Source organism: Saccopteryx leptura, chromosome 7, assembly GCF_036850995.1.
Source record: "Saccopteryx leptura isolate mSacLep1 chromosome 7, mSacLep1_pri_phased_curated, whole genome shotgun sequence".
NCBI classification, from domain to species: Eukaryota; Metazoa; Chordata; class Mammalia; order Chiroptera; family Emballonuridae; genus Saccopteryx; species Saccopteryx leptura.
This window is the reverse complement of record NC_089509.1, coordinates 73,713,330-73,730,007: the sequence shown is the minus strand read 5'-3', so window position 1 is coordinate 73,730,007 and position 16,678 is coordinate 73,713,330. Positions and strand designations below refer to the sequence as shown.

Sequence of the window (16,678 nt, the reverse complement as noted above, 5' to 3'; positions counted from 1 at the left end):
CATACTAATAGCTATTGAATTATTGAAAACTCAAAATTAAAAATTTGTGCTCATCAAAAGATACTTATATAAAAATAAAAAGGTAAGCCAAAGAACTAGATAAAAATCTTTATGATATGTGTTTGTCAAAGAACTAATTCATAATATATAAAGACCTCCTATAACTCAATAATGAAAAGATTTTAAAACCTTTGGGGGAAATGCCAGGTTACTGGGATGGAGAATGACAGAGGAACTAACTGGTGGTGATTTTTTAAAAAACATGGTCCTCAAAGATCTTTCAGAAGAGAGGATATCTGACAAGGGTTCTGACAAAAATGAGGAGTCTGCCATTCTAATAGCTTGTAGAAGAGTGTTCCCACAACAGGAAATATAAATTTCAAAGTACTAAATCTAGAATGGGTATGGTTTCTTCAAGAGTTAGCAGTTTTAATGGAGCTACAAATCAGGAGGAAGTGCTCAGAAAGCTGAGTAATTTTGGAAAAGACTGACAGGTAGTCAAGTTGAAAGGAGAGCTATGAATAACTTAATGGACCCCCCTTTCCTTGGTGAAATAATCTTGCCTTGTGATGATGGTGATACACCAAAAATGTCTCCCAGCTCCTGCGTATCACTTTCACTGCTCTTTCACAGGTCCACTTATAATGGCTACTGCACTTGGTCCAGAACTGAATTTATCCCTAGTATGCACAATAATCAGTACTTATATTAATTTATCTAGTTGTATGACTAGCACAATGATTCATTTTGGATATATTTTATCTAAAGGTTAAAAATTGATCTGCAAATTAGCATTAAAGTAAATAAAAAATGTAAATTATACAACAGAACTATAAATTATTCTGCAAAGGGTGTAAAATGTTCACATGCATACATTTTTAGAATCAGAAAAGAATTTAAGAAAAATTTAGCCCAAGTCACACATTTTATAAAACTGGTTCAGAAACAAATTTATTTCCAAAAGTTATTTAACAGGTTGATGACAGTGTAAGCTTAGATTTTTCCACTTATTTTTCCAATATATAAATAGAATTTTATTCAAGTTAAATAATTTAATGTATATTTGTTGTTCACTACTATATGTCAGATATTTATAAAACTATCTTGATAATTTATCTAGGCACTTAAAATTGCATTTTTATTTAACTCAATAGGTTGAGTGTAAAATTCTTAAGGGTCAGGCTTTGTTCAGATAATTAAATCTCCCTTAGTATCTGACATATTATTATGCACAACCAAGTTACTAACATAATACATCCATATAATATACTCTTGCTTACATAACTTCTGGTGAAAAATTATGAGTCAAAGGGGACTTAGCCAGAAACTTTGAAGCAACCCAAGAACCACTATGACCACCTACTTACCATGGCACAAAATTACTCTTGGTTTTAAAAAGAAAATAATGGGAAAATCTATTTTTACTTAGATGTTTGAAGAAGATATTAACAAGTCTAACTGGTTCTCTGGAGGAGATAAATTTAAATAAATGCCTAGAGCATTTTTGACTGAACTGTCACAATATACCTTGCTTGATAGTTCACACATAACAAATGGCTTTTTAAAACTACTAAGAGAGAGAGGTGGAGAGGCAGAGACAGACTCCCACATGTGCTCCAACCAGGATCTACCCAGCAAGCCCCATACAAGGTGATGCTCTACCCATCTGGGGCCACTGCTCTGTTGCTCAGCAACTGAGCTATTTTAGCACCTGAGGCAAGGCCATAGAGCCATCCTCAGTGCCTGGGCCAACTTTGCTTGAACAATTTGAGCCATGGCTGCAGGAGGGGAAGAAAGAGAGATATAAGGGGGAGGAGTAAATGGTCGCTTTCGTGTGTGCCCTGATCAGGAATCAAACCTGGGTCTTCCATACGCTGGGCTGATGCTCCAGCTGAGCCAACTGGTCGGGGCATAAATGGCTTTTGAAGGAGATGTTTGAAAGAAACCAGGTGCAAAATTGCACCCACTGCAAGTTTAACTAATTAAGATCCCTGGCATTATTCATGTGCCTGACCACTGATTTATTGCCAGTCTCATGCTGTCCATAAACTTCATTAGGCTCGCTTCAGTGTTAGAAAAGTTTAAATAAATGATAACAATTGGATCGTTGAACAGTAAATAAATTTAGAAGAAAAAATGCAAAATAATATTTTTGCAAGTACCTTCACAAATGATGCTATAGTTATCTCGTGGAGGGGGACAATCAAATGGAAGTTGAGTAAAAAATTATGATTCTGTTGGTTAAAAAAAACTGTGGTAAATAACTTTGAAAGCAGGAAAATGTAAGTCAAACAAGGACGAAAATATTTGAATTATACTTTTAAACTGATGGATGCTGAGATATTGACCTACTGGTTACACACTAGCATATTTTCTTTGTATTTTTTATTTTTTTGTATTTTTCTGAAGCTGGAAATGGGAAGAGACAGTCAGACTCCCGCATGCGCCCGACCGGGATCCACCCGGCACGCCCACCAGGAGCGATGCTCTGCCCCTCCGGGGCATCGCTCTGCCGCGACCAGAGCCACTCTAGCGCCTGGGGCGGAGGCCAAGGAGCCATCCCCAGCGCCCGGGCCATCTTTGCTCCAATGGAGCCTTGGCTGCGGGAGGGGAAGAGAGAGACAGAGAGGAAGGAGGGGGCGGGTGGAGAAGCAAATGGGCGCTTCTCCTATGTGCCCTGGCCGGGAATCGAACCCAGGTCCCCCGCACGCCAGGCCGACGCTCTACCGCTGAGCCAACCGGCCAGGGCCCCCAAGTCAGCATATTTTCAAGCGGATCATCATGATGTGATGTAACACCAAAAGAACAAGAACAAAAATACCCAGGTGTGCTGTGAATCATCCCCATCACTGTCTAGTGCAAGAGTAACCACCGGTTCCCGACGGTATTCAGCTCCCTGACTCCAGCCACTCCTGAGATCAAGCTTCAAGCCTGCCTTTCCAGTCCTCTTGTTCCACTTTCTCTAGAATGAATGAGTTAATGACCTTTTGTCCCAAACTGTCCTAGCTAGCTTCTGATTCTTGCAATCAAGGAAAGTCTAAAAATACTAACAATTGGACAATACTCTAGACGACCATGTTTAAAGAAAGTATCTTGATGGATTTAGATCGCAAGTTCTCATCATGTTCTCCAGTGGGCACCCAATCTCAGCCTGCTCTCTAAGTCGTGGGGTAGAAAAACGCGCCCGATTTTACACTCCAAGTGTAACCGGGTTGTCTAACTCAAAGAACCCAATGGAACCAGAAGAGTCACTGAAAAATATTTTGAAAAATAATACAAAGATTAGAAGTTTAGTTGATAGACTCTTCAAAAAGTATTTATGTGCACGGACATATACACATATATAGATTTGTGGAGTCTAGTAGTTTATGGTGTGACTTAGAGGGTATATATCACTGCTACACTAAAAATCAAGTGTCTTAACTTTTCCAAAGTGTGAGAAAATAGGGTGTACATTTATTAGTGATTTTAACAAAGCTTAGAGCAAAGTGGCATTTATTACTTATAAAATGCTACCCACACCGTAATGGTGTATCTTGTAGCTATATTCAAGATACACTAAACAGAGAATTCTCTAACTTGTTTTTGATGGAATATCTGTTCCTGCATTTGTGAATGTTTGCTGGTAAGAGTTCTCCTTCCTTCCTGACTGAGGCAGTATCAGTGGCTGACATGTGCACATAATCCTTCCTTTTTCTCTTCCCATAATGCTACATGAACATTTCATATTTCCTTTCACCTTTGAAACCAAAGACGAAATGGCCCTTTTAAAATAAATTAAATATGCTTTTTCATTAATTTTTGCTAGGGATCTTGAAATAATTTTGAAACAGGAAACATCACTCTTCTGCTGAAATCTGTTTCCCTTACAGTGTAAATGTGTTAGTTTATCACTTAATGTCACTTCTCTGTGAAATGCTTCTGAATCAGAGAACTCCCCAAACTGAAGGTGGGAGAGCTGGGATAAAGGGCTGGCTAGAATGTTAGCTATTTCTCTTTTCAGCAGCTCTGTTTGCTATTTCATAGAAAGCCAGTTAGAAGTTGATTATAAACACTGAAATATATTGTACTTTTAAAAATATTTTATTGATTGATTTTAGAGAGACAGAGACATGAACATAGATCTATTCCCATATGTGCCCTGACCAGGGATTGAACCAGCAACCATGTGATTTGGAACAGTCCTATAACCAATTGAGCTATCCAGCCAGGGCAGAAATATTATTTAAAGAAGACAAAGATGAAAATGTGTGGTTTTTTTTTTAAAGAAGGACCAGAGCAAGGAGAAAGGCAGATAAGGAATTGAAATTGGCATTAATAAAGTAATAGAAAAATGCAAGGAAAATTAAAATATAATTATTACTGACTGAGAAAGAACAGCTTTGAGAAAGATGTGGCAAATAGAATTGCATATGAATACAGATATTAAGACATACTTAGCCATGTTGATCAGCAATTACCCATGTCTCTCAATTATTTCCATTTGAATTTGTATTTTCAAGGTTGAAATATGACCTGTATACTTGATTTGAATATTATTAGATATATTAACTGAATTTGTGTGTCATGGAATTTGTGGACAGAGATATATAAGAATACCCATGAGATGTCAAAAACTTATATTTGGAGGCATGCATCTGATTCTTACTAGTCTATTGACAATTCCACATTAACATGTTATTTATTAGAAATATTTGGGTTCTGTATTTCAGAGATAATTATACAATGAAGAAGAAACAGATTTTTTGGGCTTCTGTATTCCTGCTTCTTAGTTGTGCTTCTGTTGCTCTCAATGCTGATCTTGAGGAAGATGAGGACTACACAGACACTACAGGTAAAATGTTAGAAGCATTCTTCTTTTGAAGCTAGTCAAAGCTCTCCATTTTAATCCAAAATTTTGCTATCGCTTTTCTCCATTGAGTAGGAAAAATTGTCATCAAGCTGACATTTCTCTTAGGTTATATCTTCTCTGTAATGTGATGCATCAAACAAACAAAACCTTAGTCCACAAAAAGAAGTCACATTAGCAAGAAAGGCATTTTTTTCAAGTTATAATATTAAACACTGAGTTATCTCCAGAAAATTGTGAGGAGCAATATGCTCTACAAACAACTCTCTGAACTTTGGCTGTGAAAAGTGAGAAGGAAAAGGAAACCACAGATAACTGAGGTTTCAGCCATTCTCTCTTTGCCTTTATTCCTCAAATAAGAAATTCCCAGATGAGTCCAATGTGACCATGTAATCCAGGGGTCCCCAAACTTTTTACACAGAGGGCCAGTTCACTGTCCCTCAGACCATTGGAGGGCCGGACTATAAAAAAAACTATAAACAAATCCCTATGCACACTGCACATATCTTATTTTAAAGTAAAAAAAAAAACGGGAACAAATATAACATTTAAAATAAAGAACAAGTAAATTTAAATCAACAAACTGACCAGTATTTCAATGGGAACTATGCTCCTCTCACTGACCACCAATGAAAGAGGTGCCCCTTCTGGAAGTGCGGTGGGGGGGCGGATAAATGGCCTCAGGGGGCCACATGTGGCCCCGCGGACCGTAGTTTGGGGACCCCTGATCTAATCAGTCAGGGCACCAAGAGCTCTGGCCAGTAGAAGTCAGTTCTAGTCCCATAGAGCTCTGTGTCCAAAAATAGAATATTAACAATAGAACAAATAAAAGATTGTACAGTGATTATTATTATAGATTTCTTTAAAGTAATATTTTGTGGTAAATTAGTAAATTGATAGAAATCTCAAGTCATTCGTAATAGTGAAAGATTATGAAAAAAGTGATAGCTTGTATTTGGGTGTATGTTTACAAAATACAAAATATTTTCATACATACATTCTTATTTCATATCTTCACACTTGTTTCAAGTGCCTTTGTTTAATGTACATTCCTTGGATAATGATTGAATTATACATGTGCCTGAAACTGTGGTAGGGTCCAGGGAAGCAGTGCCGACTGACCCCAGCTCCCAAGAATCTCAGTTTCACATGGGAGACTACAGGGTAGACAGGTTATTTCAATATAATATATTAAATGGAGCATCGTCCCGAAGCAGAGAGGTTGCCAGTGCGATCTCTAGTCAGGGCACATAGAGGAACAGAGCTATGCTCCTGTCTTATTCTCTCTCTCTCTCTCTCCCTTCCTCTCCCCTTCTCTCCCTCTAAAATTAATAAACAAAAATAAATAAAATTTTAAATAAAGTGATGGAGGCATGCACAGGGTATTGTTGTTGCTACAAAGAGGAAGGGAACTTACCTAACCTTGGTAATCTGAGGGCTGGGCAGAAGGAAGTGACCAAGTGGTACATGCTACATCACTCTAGCCTGCAGTAAAAAATGAGGCACTTTTCATGGATCTAAAGACCTGCGCCAGCTGGACCAACAGCTTGCAGCCGGGCCACCTATGCAGGCCCCTGGCCCACATTAGATGAATCTGGCTAACCAGTAGGTAAAAGACAAACCTAGCTAGAGACAACAGGGTCAGTCACATCCTACCCAGAAATAAAAAATAAAAGTATTGTAATCGCCACCAAATATATATCTGTGCGAATATAAATAAAAATAAAAAGGAGTGGCTCAAGTTCTAATATTTGGGAGGTTGGGTAGAGAAGAATATGGATAGTAAAATAATTCCTCACAGTGAAAAATCAGGCAACCTCATCTTGAGAATTGGAAGATGAATGGGTGCAAATATTATCAATAATTCAGTTATATTGAGAAAATACATGACTGTTAACCGGAAGGTTCCTGAATTTGTTGCTTCTAAAGTCAGCCAAGAAACCAGAATTAGCCTATCACTAATTAAACCAAAGTTTAAAATTTCTGGATAAACCCAGACCAAACCCAGCCGGATAAGAAGACACTTTGATTTTAAAGCTAGACTTAAAGACCACTTAGCTGACTAGCTGTGCAGTCTTATCCAGTTTGAGCTGTTTTGTTTTTAATTAATCATGTGATAGCACGATCCCACACCTGAATCAATTTAATTTTAGAGACGCCATTTATCACATTATGCCAAGGCCATGCCATCATTTTATAGAATTACATTATTTAATTAAAATAGTGTACTCTCATTTTATAGAAAAACATACAAGATTTTACTTCTACCACAAGGCAGTCGTAGACTATTTTTAAAAAGATTTTATTTATTGATTTTAGAGAGTGGAGAGAGAGAGAGAGAGAAAGAGGGGGGCAGAGGAGCAGGAAGCATCAGCTCATAATTGCTTCTTCTATGCCCCTGGGCAAGCCCAGGGTTTAGAACCAGTGACCTCAGCACTCCACGTGGCACCCCACCCACGTGACCTCAGCACTCCAGGTGGCACCCCACCCACGTGACTTCAGCGCTCCGGGGCACCCCACCCACTGTGCCGTCACAGGTCAGTACGGCAATAGTTTACTATTTTTAATCAGTCTAACCTGCAGTGAGGATGAAATAAAATAAACTTCTCAAACATAAAAAAATGATAATAATAAAAACAATGGCGATAGTTTTTTGTTTTTGTTTTGTTTTTTTATTTTTAATTCCTTGGGACTGGTAGAGAGAAAATTAGCAGGCAGCATTTAGAGAAAGACAGGTTATCTCTTTCTTATAAGATGTAGATGGAGAATCTGACCGACCTAAACTCAAAATAGCTTTGTAAAATTAGACGTGTTATGCAAACTCTCACTCTCAGTGTCCTAACCTACAAATAAGTGATAAATACCTTGTTTGTGTAGTTGTTAATACCAACTGCAAAAAGCATCTGACTTTATCTAACACGGAGAAGTCAAAGCACTCTATATTCTTCCCTTCCAGAAATCTTTTTGTCAGGAAGTGGAGCAACATGTTGATTCCTAGTAGGTTGCCTTAAGTTCTAGGTTCCCAAACAAGTCCCAGGAGAGTGAAGATTCCAACAAAGATGCTACATGTCTCCAAATGTTATCATGAACTTCCATCCAACATCCCAGGACAGCGGGAGGGAAGAGTAAGATTATAATCCTCCGATGGTGAGACATAAAATACAAGAAATCGATGACAAAAAATCGCTAAATATAAACCATATTTGTATTTATCTGGCTGCATTGTATTAAATTCCTATGACATTGCCCTAGATGTGTTTCCCAGTCTCATTGCCTATGATCAATCCTTGGTACTGTCAACACTTTCTTCAAATCTCAGTTTTGCAACTCAAGTATTCCTGACTTCTTCAGACAAGTGTAAGCATCTCATTATACACTTGCACAGCACTCTGAACTTCTTGAATATTTATCTAAGTAAATCTTTAGTGTCCGCATGACCATGAAAAGGAGGACTGCAGCCACATAATATACTTACCACTATTGTAGCTGCTGGGACAGCACAGTGTCTGACACATGATCGATGATCGATACAAGATTGTTGACTTTCAAAAAAGTTTATCCAAAGTTAGAAAGGAAAACAATATGGATTTCCATCTCTCTCTTTATTTATTTATTTATTTTTTGCATTTTTCTGAAGTTGGAAATGGGGAGGCAGTCAGACAGCCTCCCGCATGTGCCCGACCGGGATCCACATGGCACACCCACCAGGGGGCGATGCTCTGCCCCTCTGGGGCGTTGCTCTGTTGCATCCAGAGCCATTCTAGCGCCTGAGGCAGAGGCCACAGAGCCATCCTCAGTGCCCAGGACATCTTTGCTCCAATGGAGCCTTGGCTGCGGGAGGGGAAGAGAGAGACAGAGAGGGAGGAGAGGGGTAGGGGTGGAGAAGCAGATGGGCACTTCTCCTGTGTGTCCTGGCCGGGAATCGAACCCAAGACTCCTGCACGCCAGGCCAACGCTCTACCACTGAGCCAACCGGCTAGGGCCAATTTCCATCTCTTTTGAGTGGAATGGCATGGTACTGTGTCTACTTCCCCATGTCAAGGACACTGTATTCAAGTGTGGATAGTAAGTTCATTGCACATAGTTTCAGGATTTGAGCAAGAAAAATACATTAAGATGTGAATGTACATATGAATAATTAGGTAATGATTAATAAAATAGTTAATAAAGGTTCATTCTTAGTGTTTTCCTTAGGAAAATAGCATAAAATCATTATCTACTTTCATCATTGGAAAGCCTTTTTTAGTCTCCATAAAATGAATTTTAGAAAAAAAAAATGATTGAGTGGAAATTATATACTTAAGTTTTTATGCTTTACCTATGTGCCAATTTATAAATGTCAGTCACACAGATCTATGACAATATCACTCAGTTATCAAGAATGTGTGAAATGTCTGCTATAAAACTACATGGGGAACAATTATAGGGCATGAATTGAGCAATTAATTTCTTCAGTGCTATTTTATAATTTATAAAATGAAGATAATGTCCAACTCAGAAGTTTGTTGTGATAATTAAATGATATCATTACAAAATGTGCAGCATAGTATTTATTCAGAATATTAGCTTATTATTACTAGCATTAGGCTGTATTTTCATTTTTTTGTGGTGCACTGCTGCTATCTGGTGGCACAGTGACTAAATAGCAGCTTAAACTTGGGATGAGTATTTCCATAACAGAAAATTTAAAGTAAAAGATGATGATAAGGACTATCAAATATATTAAGAGTAAAAAGTAGAGGTATTATCAATTAGAACAAAATTCAAATAAATTAATTTATAATACATAGGTTTTTTTACTTAAAATTAATTCTTTGTTAATATTATTAGACTTGATAAAAATCAAGTCTGAGAATTTTAGATGAGTTTTCTGTATGTACAAATCCCTCCTCTCCAATATAAGAAATTTTCTGTGACAAAGTGACTGAATATTTAGAGAAAATAATTATAACTCGAGGTCAAAAGAATTGACTCATTCTATTTTAAAACAAGCATTGTTGTTTCAATGTTGTTAAAAAAATAATCAAGATAAGTAAAAAGAATTTACCCTGAGATAGACAGACAGGTAGGTAGATAGATAGATAGATAGATAGATAGATAGATAGATAGAGAGATAGAGATAGATAAAACACCTGAATGTTCATAATTAGGGAATGGTTTACTCTAGCATGGTATGGTATATACATATATATAAATATGAATACACGCTTATTTTTAAAGGGTTGTTTTGTGTGTAAAAAGTGATACAATTGAGGATTGGGAGGAGCACTCAAAGAATTGTCTATTAATAACTGCCCTTAAAAATGACTGAATTAAAAAGGAGGTCTCTGCTTATTTGTAAGTTCAACACATCAGTTACCTTACAATTACTACTCAATTGTATGTTAGTCAGCTGGTATAGAAGTAAGCAATAACAAGAGTCTAGAAAAATTATTCTATAATTATTTTACTAATCAACTATTAAAGTTTAGTCATTAATAAAACCTGTCTCATTTGGTGGGTTTATAAACTTTACCTTTTTGATAGCTATGAATAACTTTTTATGGTTTCCTGTATCAGCCTGGTTTATTGTAGTTTTCCTTAAAGTTAGGATATATTTAAAAGGAAATAAAAAGGAAACAAATACATTACTACAATGTTGACGAAGGATTATATGTTATAGCTTTTATTTTTACTTCCTAGATGCTGAGTTACCACCACTGAAACTTGTAAATCCATTTTGCGCATATAAAGCGGATAATGGCCCATGCAGAGCAATGCTGAGGAGATTTTACTTCAACATTCTCACTCAACAGTGTGAAGAATTTATGTATGGGGGGTGTGAAGGAAATGAGAATCGATTTATAAGTCTGGAAGAGTGCAAAGAAAAGTGTACAATAGGTAAGTTTCTGGGGACAGAGCTTTTTAGGGTTTCTTTTATATTTTTTCACATTTTCAGCATTTGTGTTCACTTTTTATATTTTTTTCATATCCGTCAGTATAAAATATAGTAAGTCCCATTTATTGTCCTATCATCTCCACCATAACAAAGATGGAAGAAAAACATTGAAGTTGGCAGAAAAGGTTTTTATACCTGCCATGAAGTGAGTGTAATTTAGCAGCTAGGAGCTGGCAGGAAAGACTTTGTTAGTCACATTGACTTAGACTTTACCAATACAGTGATCTCATGGCTGTCCCCATTTAAGATAATAAATCTGAGAATCCACTTTGAGGCTGTCACGAGCTACTAATTAGAAAATTCTGAGATGCACTGGAGAGCAGAAATACATGTATAAAGTTAAATCGTTCTCTTTGAAACCTTAGAATACTATAGAAAAGAAATACCATTCATGCTGATCCATGTGGACTTCACTGAACCGAACTTTTCATATTGTTACTCTGTAATAAGGTTTGAAAGCACATCATATTGTCATTAAATTTTGTTGAATCTTTATTCTGCTTTAATCCCATTAAAATATGTATTTTTGCAAATTGTACACATTGCAATATTGTATGTAGTTGTATTTCTTTTCATTGAGATAAATTCTAAATAATTACTGGTCAAAATTTAGAATGTTTTTATTTCAGCTTTATTTTTTTGAATTCTAAACTCTGAAAGATGGAATAATCTTAGTTGTCTTGACTTCTCCAGTTTCTAAGCCCAAAGTCCCCCGTGGCATGTTCTTAGAGCTAGCTCCACTACTAGGTAGAATAGGGTACTACTGAGATGGTATGCTTAGTTAGTAACACAAGGTGTCCTGCTTTTGCCAAGCAGGCAGCTCTGCATTTTCACACTCATAACACTTTCAGAAACAGTTTTTGCAAAACAGTATTGACATCTTGATGATATTGACCTGTGGGAAAATCTCAACAAAGTAAAAAGAGAACTTTTCTCCTCTCTGACTCTGTTGAGATGCTTTGATATATAGTCCAGAGCTGACAGAAAAGAATTGATGTGAATACATTTCTTTGACCTCGAAGCACTTACTTTGACCTCAGAGCACTTACTTTGCTACTTCTTACTCATTTATGTGCTAGAAATGTTACTAAGACAGAATAGGCAGTTCAGTGCTCTTCTGTGGTACCTTTAGTTTTTATGATTGCCCAGGCATTTTCCATTCATTACAGATTTCTAGAAGCCATTCTCTTCCAAACGGCATGCTGGTGCATTTCAGTAACAGTTCTAGCTGGTGTGTTTCAACCAGTTAAGGGTGAGAAGCCTAAGCATAGCACGGTGGCATCCCTGGTAGAGGACATGGGGACTAGAAATTGGTATGCTGAGGTGCTGGGTTTTTAGGAACATTATGTAGGAGAGAATGGACTTATGTAGGGAAGAATTACAAAAATATGGTTAGCAAGCCTTTCGAGTTTCTCACTAAATAATAAAGCTCCATCCCTCTAGAAATTTTATGAATTTGAGAAAATAATTATCAGGGATGTTGTATTTGCTTTTTAGAATTTTTAACTTCTATTTCCTTTTTATTGAATTTATTGGGTGATACTGGTTAACAAATGATATAGGTTTCAAGTGCACAATTCTACAACACATCATCTGTACACTGTATTGTGTGTTCACCACCCCCACTCAAGTCTCTGTCCATCACCATTTATTTTCCCCTACACCCTCTCTGACCTCCTCCCAACCTACCACGCAACAATCACCACACTGCTGTCCGTGTCCATGAAGGTCTTTTCTTTTTATCAAGGAATTCCATGTGAAACAATTTCCGGAGCGCTCACATGACTGAGAGAAATTTAGCATTTAATTTTGGAGTAGGACTCAATTTGTTCGAAAAGACTACTTTGGACTTGATGTAAGAAACCTTGAAGCAAACCTAAAAAGATCCAGCTGATCTACAAGTAATTTAACTATGGGCCAAAAAGCACTTCCACATTCTTTAATGAAGACAATAAAATCCAGTAGCCAACAGCATGATATTAAAACATATTCACAATCTCCCCTAAATACTAAACATTCAAAAGAAGCAAATTCTGATCCATAACTGGGAAAAAAAAATCACTCAGTTCAAACAGGCATAGATATGACAGAGTGATGAAATAAGTAGACAAAAACTTTAAAATAGCTATTATAAATATGCTAAAGGATTAAAAGAAAACATGAACATAATAAGAAAATGGAATATATAAAAGAAAAGTAAATGGAAATAATAAACTTGAAATATACAATATATAAAATAAGAAATTAACCAGATCTATTTAGAGCAGAGTAAACAAGAAAAGATCAGTAAACTTAAAGATAGAGCAATAGAATATATTTAAAAATGAGGCATGAAAGCTAAACAAACAAAAAAGAATATAGCCCAGTAACACATGACACAATATCACGATCCATCACAGTGTGTAATTGGTGTCCTGGAGGAGGGGGCAGCAGAAATATGTGACCAAATAGTGGCAAAAACTTATCCACAGTTGATGAAAATTGTAATTTTAAAAACAAAAGCCTTGACAAATTAAACACACACACAAAGGAAAACCACACAAATGCATAAAATGATCAAATCACTGAAAATCAGGGATAAAAAGTAAATCTTAAAAGGGTCTAGAAAATGATATATTAGATATAAGGAAGCCAAGATCAAAGAATCACCAATTTCTCATCAAGAAACAATTCATAGGGGAAGAAAATGAAACATTTAAATGCTGGAGGGAGAAAACAAACTGCCAATAACCAATATAGATCTATTTAAAATACCATTAAAATGGAGATGAAATAAACATTTTATTTTTTAATTTTTATTTTTTTATATTTTATTTAGAAAATTAAATTTAATGGGGTGGCATTGATCAATAAAAGTACATAGGTTTTGGATAAATATTTCTATAGCATTGAACTGTTGATTGTGTTGTATACCCATCACCAAAAGTCGAAATCATCAATATCTGAGAAAATTTATTGCTAGCAGACCTGCACTGTAAGGACTATTAAAGCATTTGGAACTCAAGCACATAAGAAAAGAGAGGGAAAATAGGAAGTTACTGTGTAAGGTTCTGGATAATCTAGGTGAAAGTGGTATTAATCATTTAAAGGTTGGCTGTCATGAATTAAGGATGAATATTACAAGCACTAGAACACCTAGTTAAAAAACAAAACAAGGAGATACAATAAATAAATCAACAGTGAGCAAGGGGTCATTGGCTCAGCTTGAGTCCCTCCTCCCCCCACCATCACCAAGGCACTTATGAGAAGAAATCATTGAACAACTAAAGTGATGCAACTGCAAATTGATGCTCCTCATCTCTCTCCTTCCTCTCTCCCTGTCTTTCTCAAATAAAAAAATAATGTCATTAAGGTACTCAGTCCTCAAGACAGGCAAGAGGAAGACTGGAACAAAGAACAGATGTAAAGTGAAAAACAAACAACTAGGGATTCATAATGAACCATAATGCTAATAGCATTTCTATTTAATGGTGTAATCATTCCTGTTTAAAAGTTATATGTAAACAATATAAAAAATAAATCAACTAACTATAGGAGCTAGTTTAAAAGACATGGAAACATAAAGAGTGAAGGGATGAGGAAAGGTATACTATGCAAGCACTAACCATAAGAATGATAAGGGCCCTGGCTGGTTGGCTCAGCGGTAGAGTGTGTGCCAGAGTGTGGAAGTCCCAGGTTCAATTCTGGTCAGGGCACACAAGAAAAGCAACCATTTGTTTTTTCACTCCTCCTTCCCTCCCCCTCCTGCAGCCATGGCTTGGTTTGGGCAAGTTGGCACCGGGTGCTGAGGATGGCTCCATGACCTCTCCTTGAGAACTAAAAATAGCTCGGTTGCCAAGCAATGGAGCAGCGGCCCCAAATGGGCAGAGCATTACCTGGTAGGGGGCTTGCCAGGTGGATCCCAGTGGTGGCTCATGCGGAGTCTGCCTCTCGGCTTCCCCAGCTCTCACTTGATAAAAAAAAGAATGTGGGCCAATTAATCAAAAAGGCATAATAATCCTCAATGTCTATATGTATATGCCTCACTACAGAACTTCAAAATTTTCAAAGATGAAATGGACAGAACTTGAAGGAAAATTAAATAATTCCTCAATTTAGGTTAGATATTTCAACACATACTTTTTAGATTAATAGAACAAGTATACAGAAAATCAGTATGGATATGGATACAGAAAACTTGAACAAAATCCAACAACTTGACATAATTGACAATTACAGAACATTATTTTCTAACAGCAGTAGGTTATATACCTTCTTTTTGAGCATACATGATGGACCTTATGCAGAACCAGATTTTCTTAAGGAAATTTAAAACTATAATCATACACAGTATTTCTCTAACAAAAGGGAATTAAATTAAAATGAACAATAGAAAAGTACCTTATAAACCCCAAATATTTGGAATATAAAAAATATTGTCAGCTGAATGATGTACTTTTAAAATCAACAATAGCGATTAAGCTAGGTAGATCTGAAAGATAGAGATAAGGAGAGAAAAGAACGGAAGTGACCAATACCAGAATAAAAGCATAGATATGGATCCTACAAACTTAAAAAAGATAAGAGATTATTAACAAATCAGTATCAATACCTTTAAAAACTTGAATAAATCAGTGAATTCTTGAAAGCTATTCTTCAAAATATAATTTAAAAAATAGAATAGCTGAAACCTCTCTATATATTACATAAATTAGTGAATAAAAAACTTCCAACAAAGAATACTGCATGATTTTATTGGTAAATTCTGTAGAACATTTAAGATCGCAATAACACAAATCCAATACAAACTTTTTCAGAAAATTAAAAAGGAGGTGACACTTACACATTATGATATAAAGTCAACATCACCTTAATTTCACACTAAAGACAATTCATGAAAGAAAACCAAAGACTCAATTTTTCTCATAAATATAATCACAAAAATGTCTAAAATTAATAGCAAATCAAACTTAAGACAGTATAAACATAAAAAAGTATGATTTATGCAAGACATGTATGATTGAGTAAATAAGAAAAATTTATTCTCTATGTTCACCAATTAAGGGAGAAAAAACAAACTATGTAGAAAAAGCAACTAAAATAATTAAATGGCAATTAATAGTAAAATATCCTCAACTTGATAAAGGGTATCTATTAAAAATCATCTGTCAATTTCATACAAATAATGAAAGAATGAATACTTTTCATTTATGATTGGAAATCAGATAAAGGATATTCACTCACTACTTCTTTTACACCTTGCATAGGAGATCCAAACTAGTTCTTTAAGGCAAAAAAAGAAAAATAAATAGGTACACATAGCTTGAAAATCAAAATGCATAACTGTTTTTACTTGGAGAAAACCCCATAAAAATATGAAAAATTTTAAGAACTAGAAGATGACTTTAGAAATTTCACTGGATAAAAAGTGATGAAAATATTGCATATATTATATCTAATGTTTATATATAATGTATATTGAATTATATATGCTAGCAATAAACAGTAGAAAATAAAATATTTTTAAAAGGCAATTTCACTTAAAATAATGGAACATAAGATTCTTAGGGATGAATTTAAATAAGTGCAAAACATTTACAATAAAATCTGTAAAACTGCTAAAGTATATTTGTAAATAAAGAAGACTTTAATAAACATATATAAAACATTAAGAGGTTGAAAGAGTTATTGTTCAGAATTAAAATCCCCCCGAAATGGATATGAAAGCTATCCTATACCAATAATTTCTCAGCAAACATTTGTGGGGGTTTTTTTTTTTGTTGTTGTTGTTGTTGTTTTTGTATTTTTCTGAAGTTGGAAACGGGGAGGCAGACAGATTCCCGCATGCGCCCAACCGGGATCCACCCGGCATGCCCGCCAGGGGGCGATGCTCCGCCCGTCTGGGGCCTTGC

The 16,678-nt window shown here is 35.8% G+C and overlaps 1 protein-coding gene across 2 annotated transcripts in view; it reads left to right on the top strand.

Moving 5' to 3' along the window:
• TFPI (tissue factor pathway inhibitor) overlaps positions 1 to 16,678 on the top strand; it is a 54,066-nt gene that overhangs the window by 18,940 nt on the left and 18,448 nt on the right. For both annotated transcript variants that reach the window (XM_066345372.1, XM_066345374.1), the window contains exons 2-3: positions 4,713 to 4,834; positions 10,532 to 10,729. In XM_066345372.1, coding sequence (XP_066201469.1) covers positions 4,726 to 4,834; positions 10,532 to 10,729 — 307 coding nt within the window. In that variant the 5' untranslated portion in view covers positions 4,713 to 4,725. The remainder of the gene's footprint in view (positions 1 to 4,712; positions 4,835 to 10,531; positions 10,730 to 16,678) is intronic.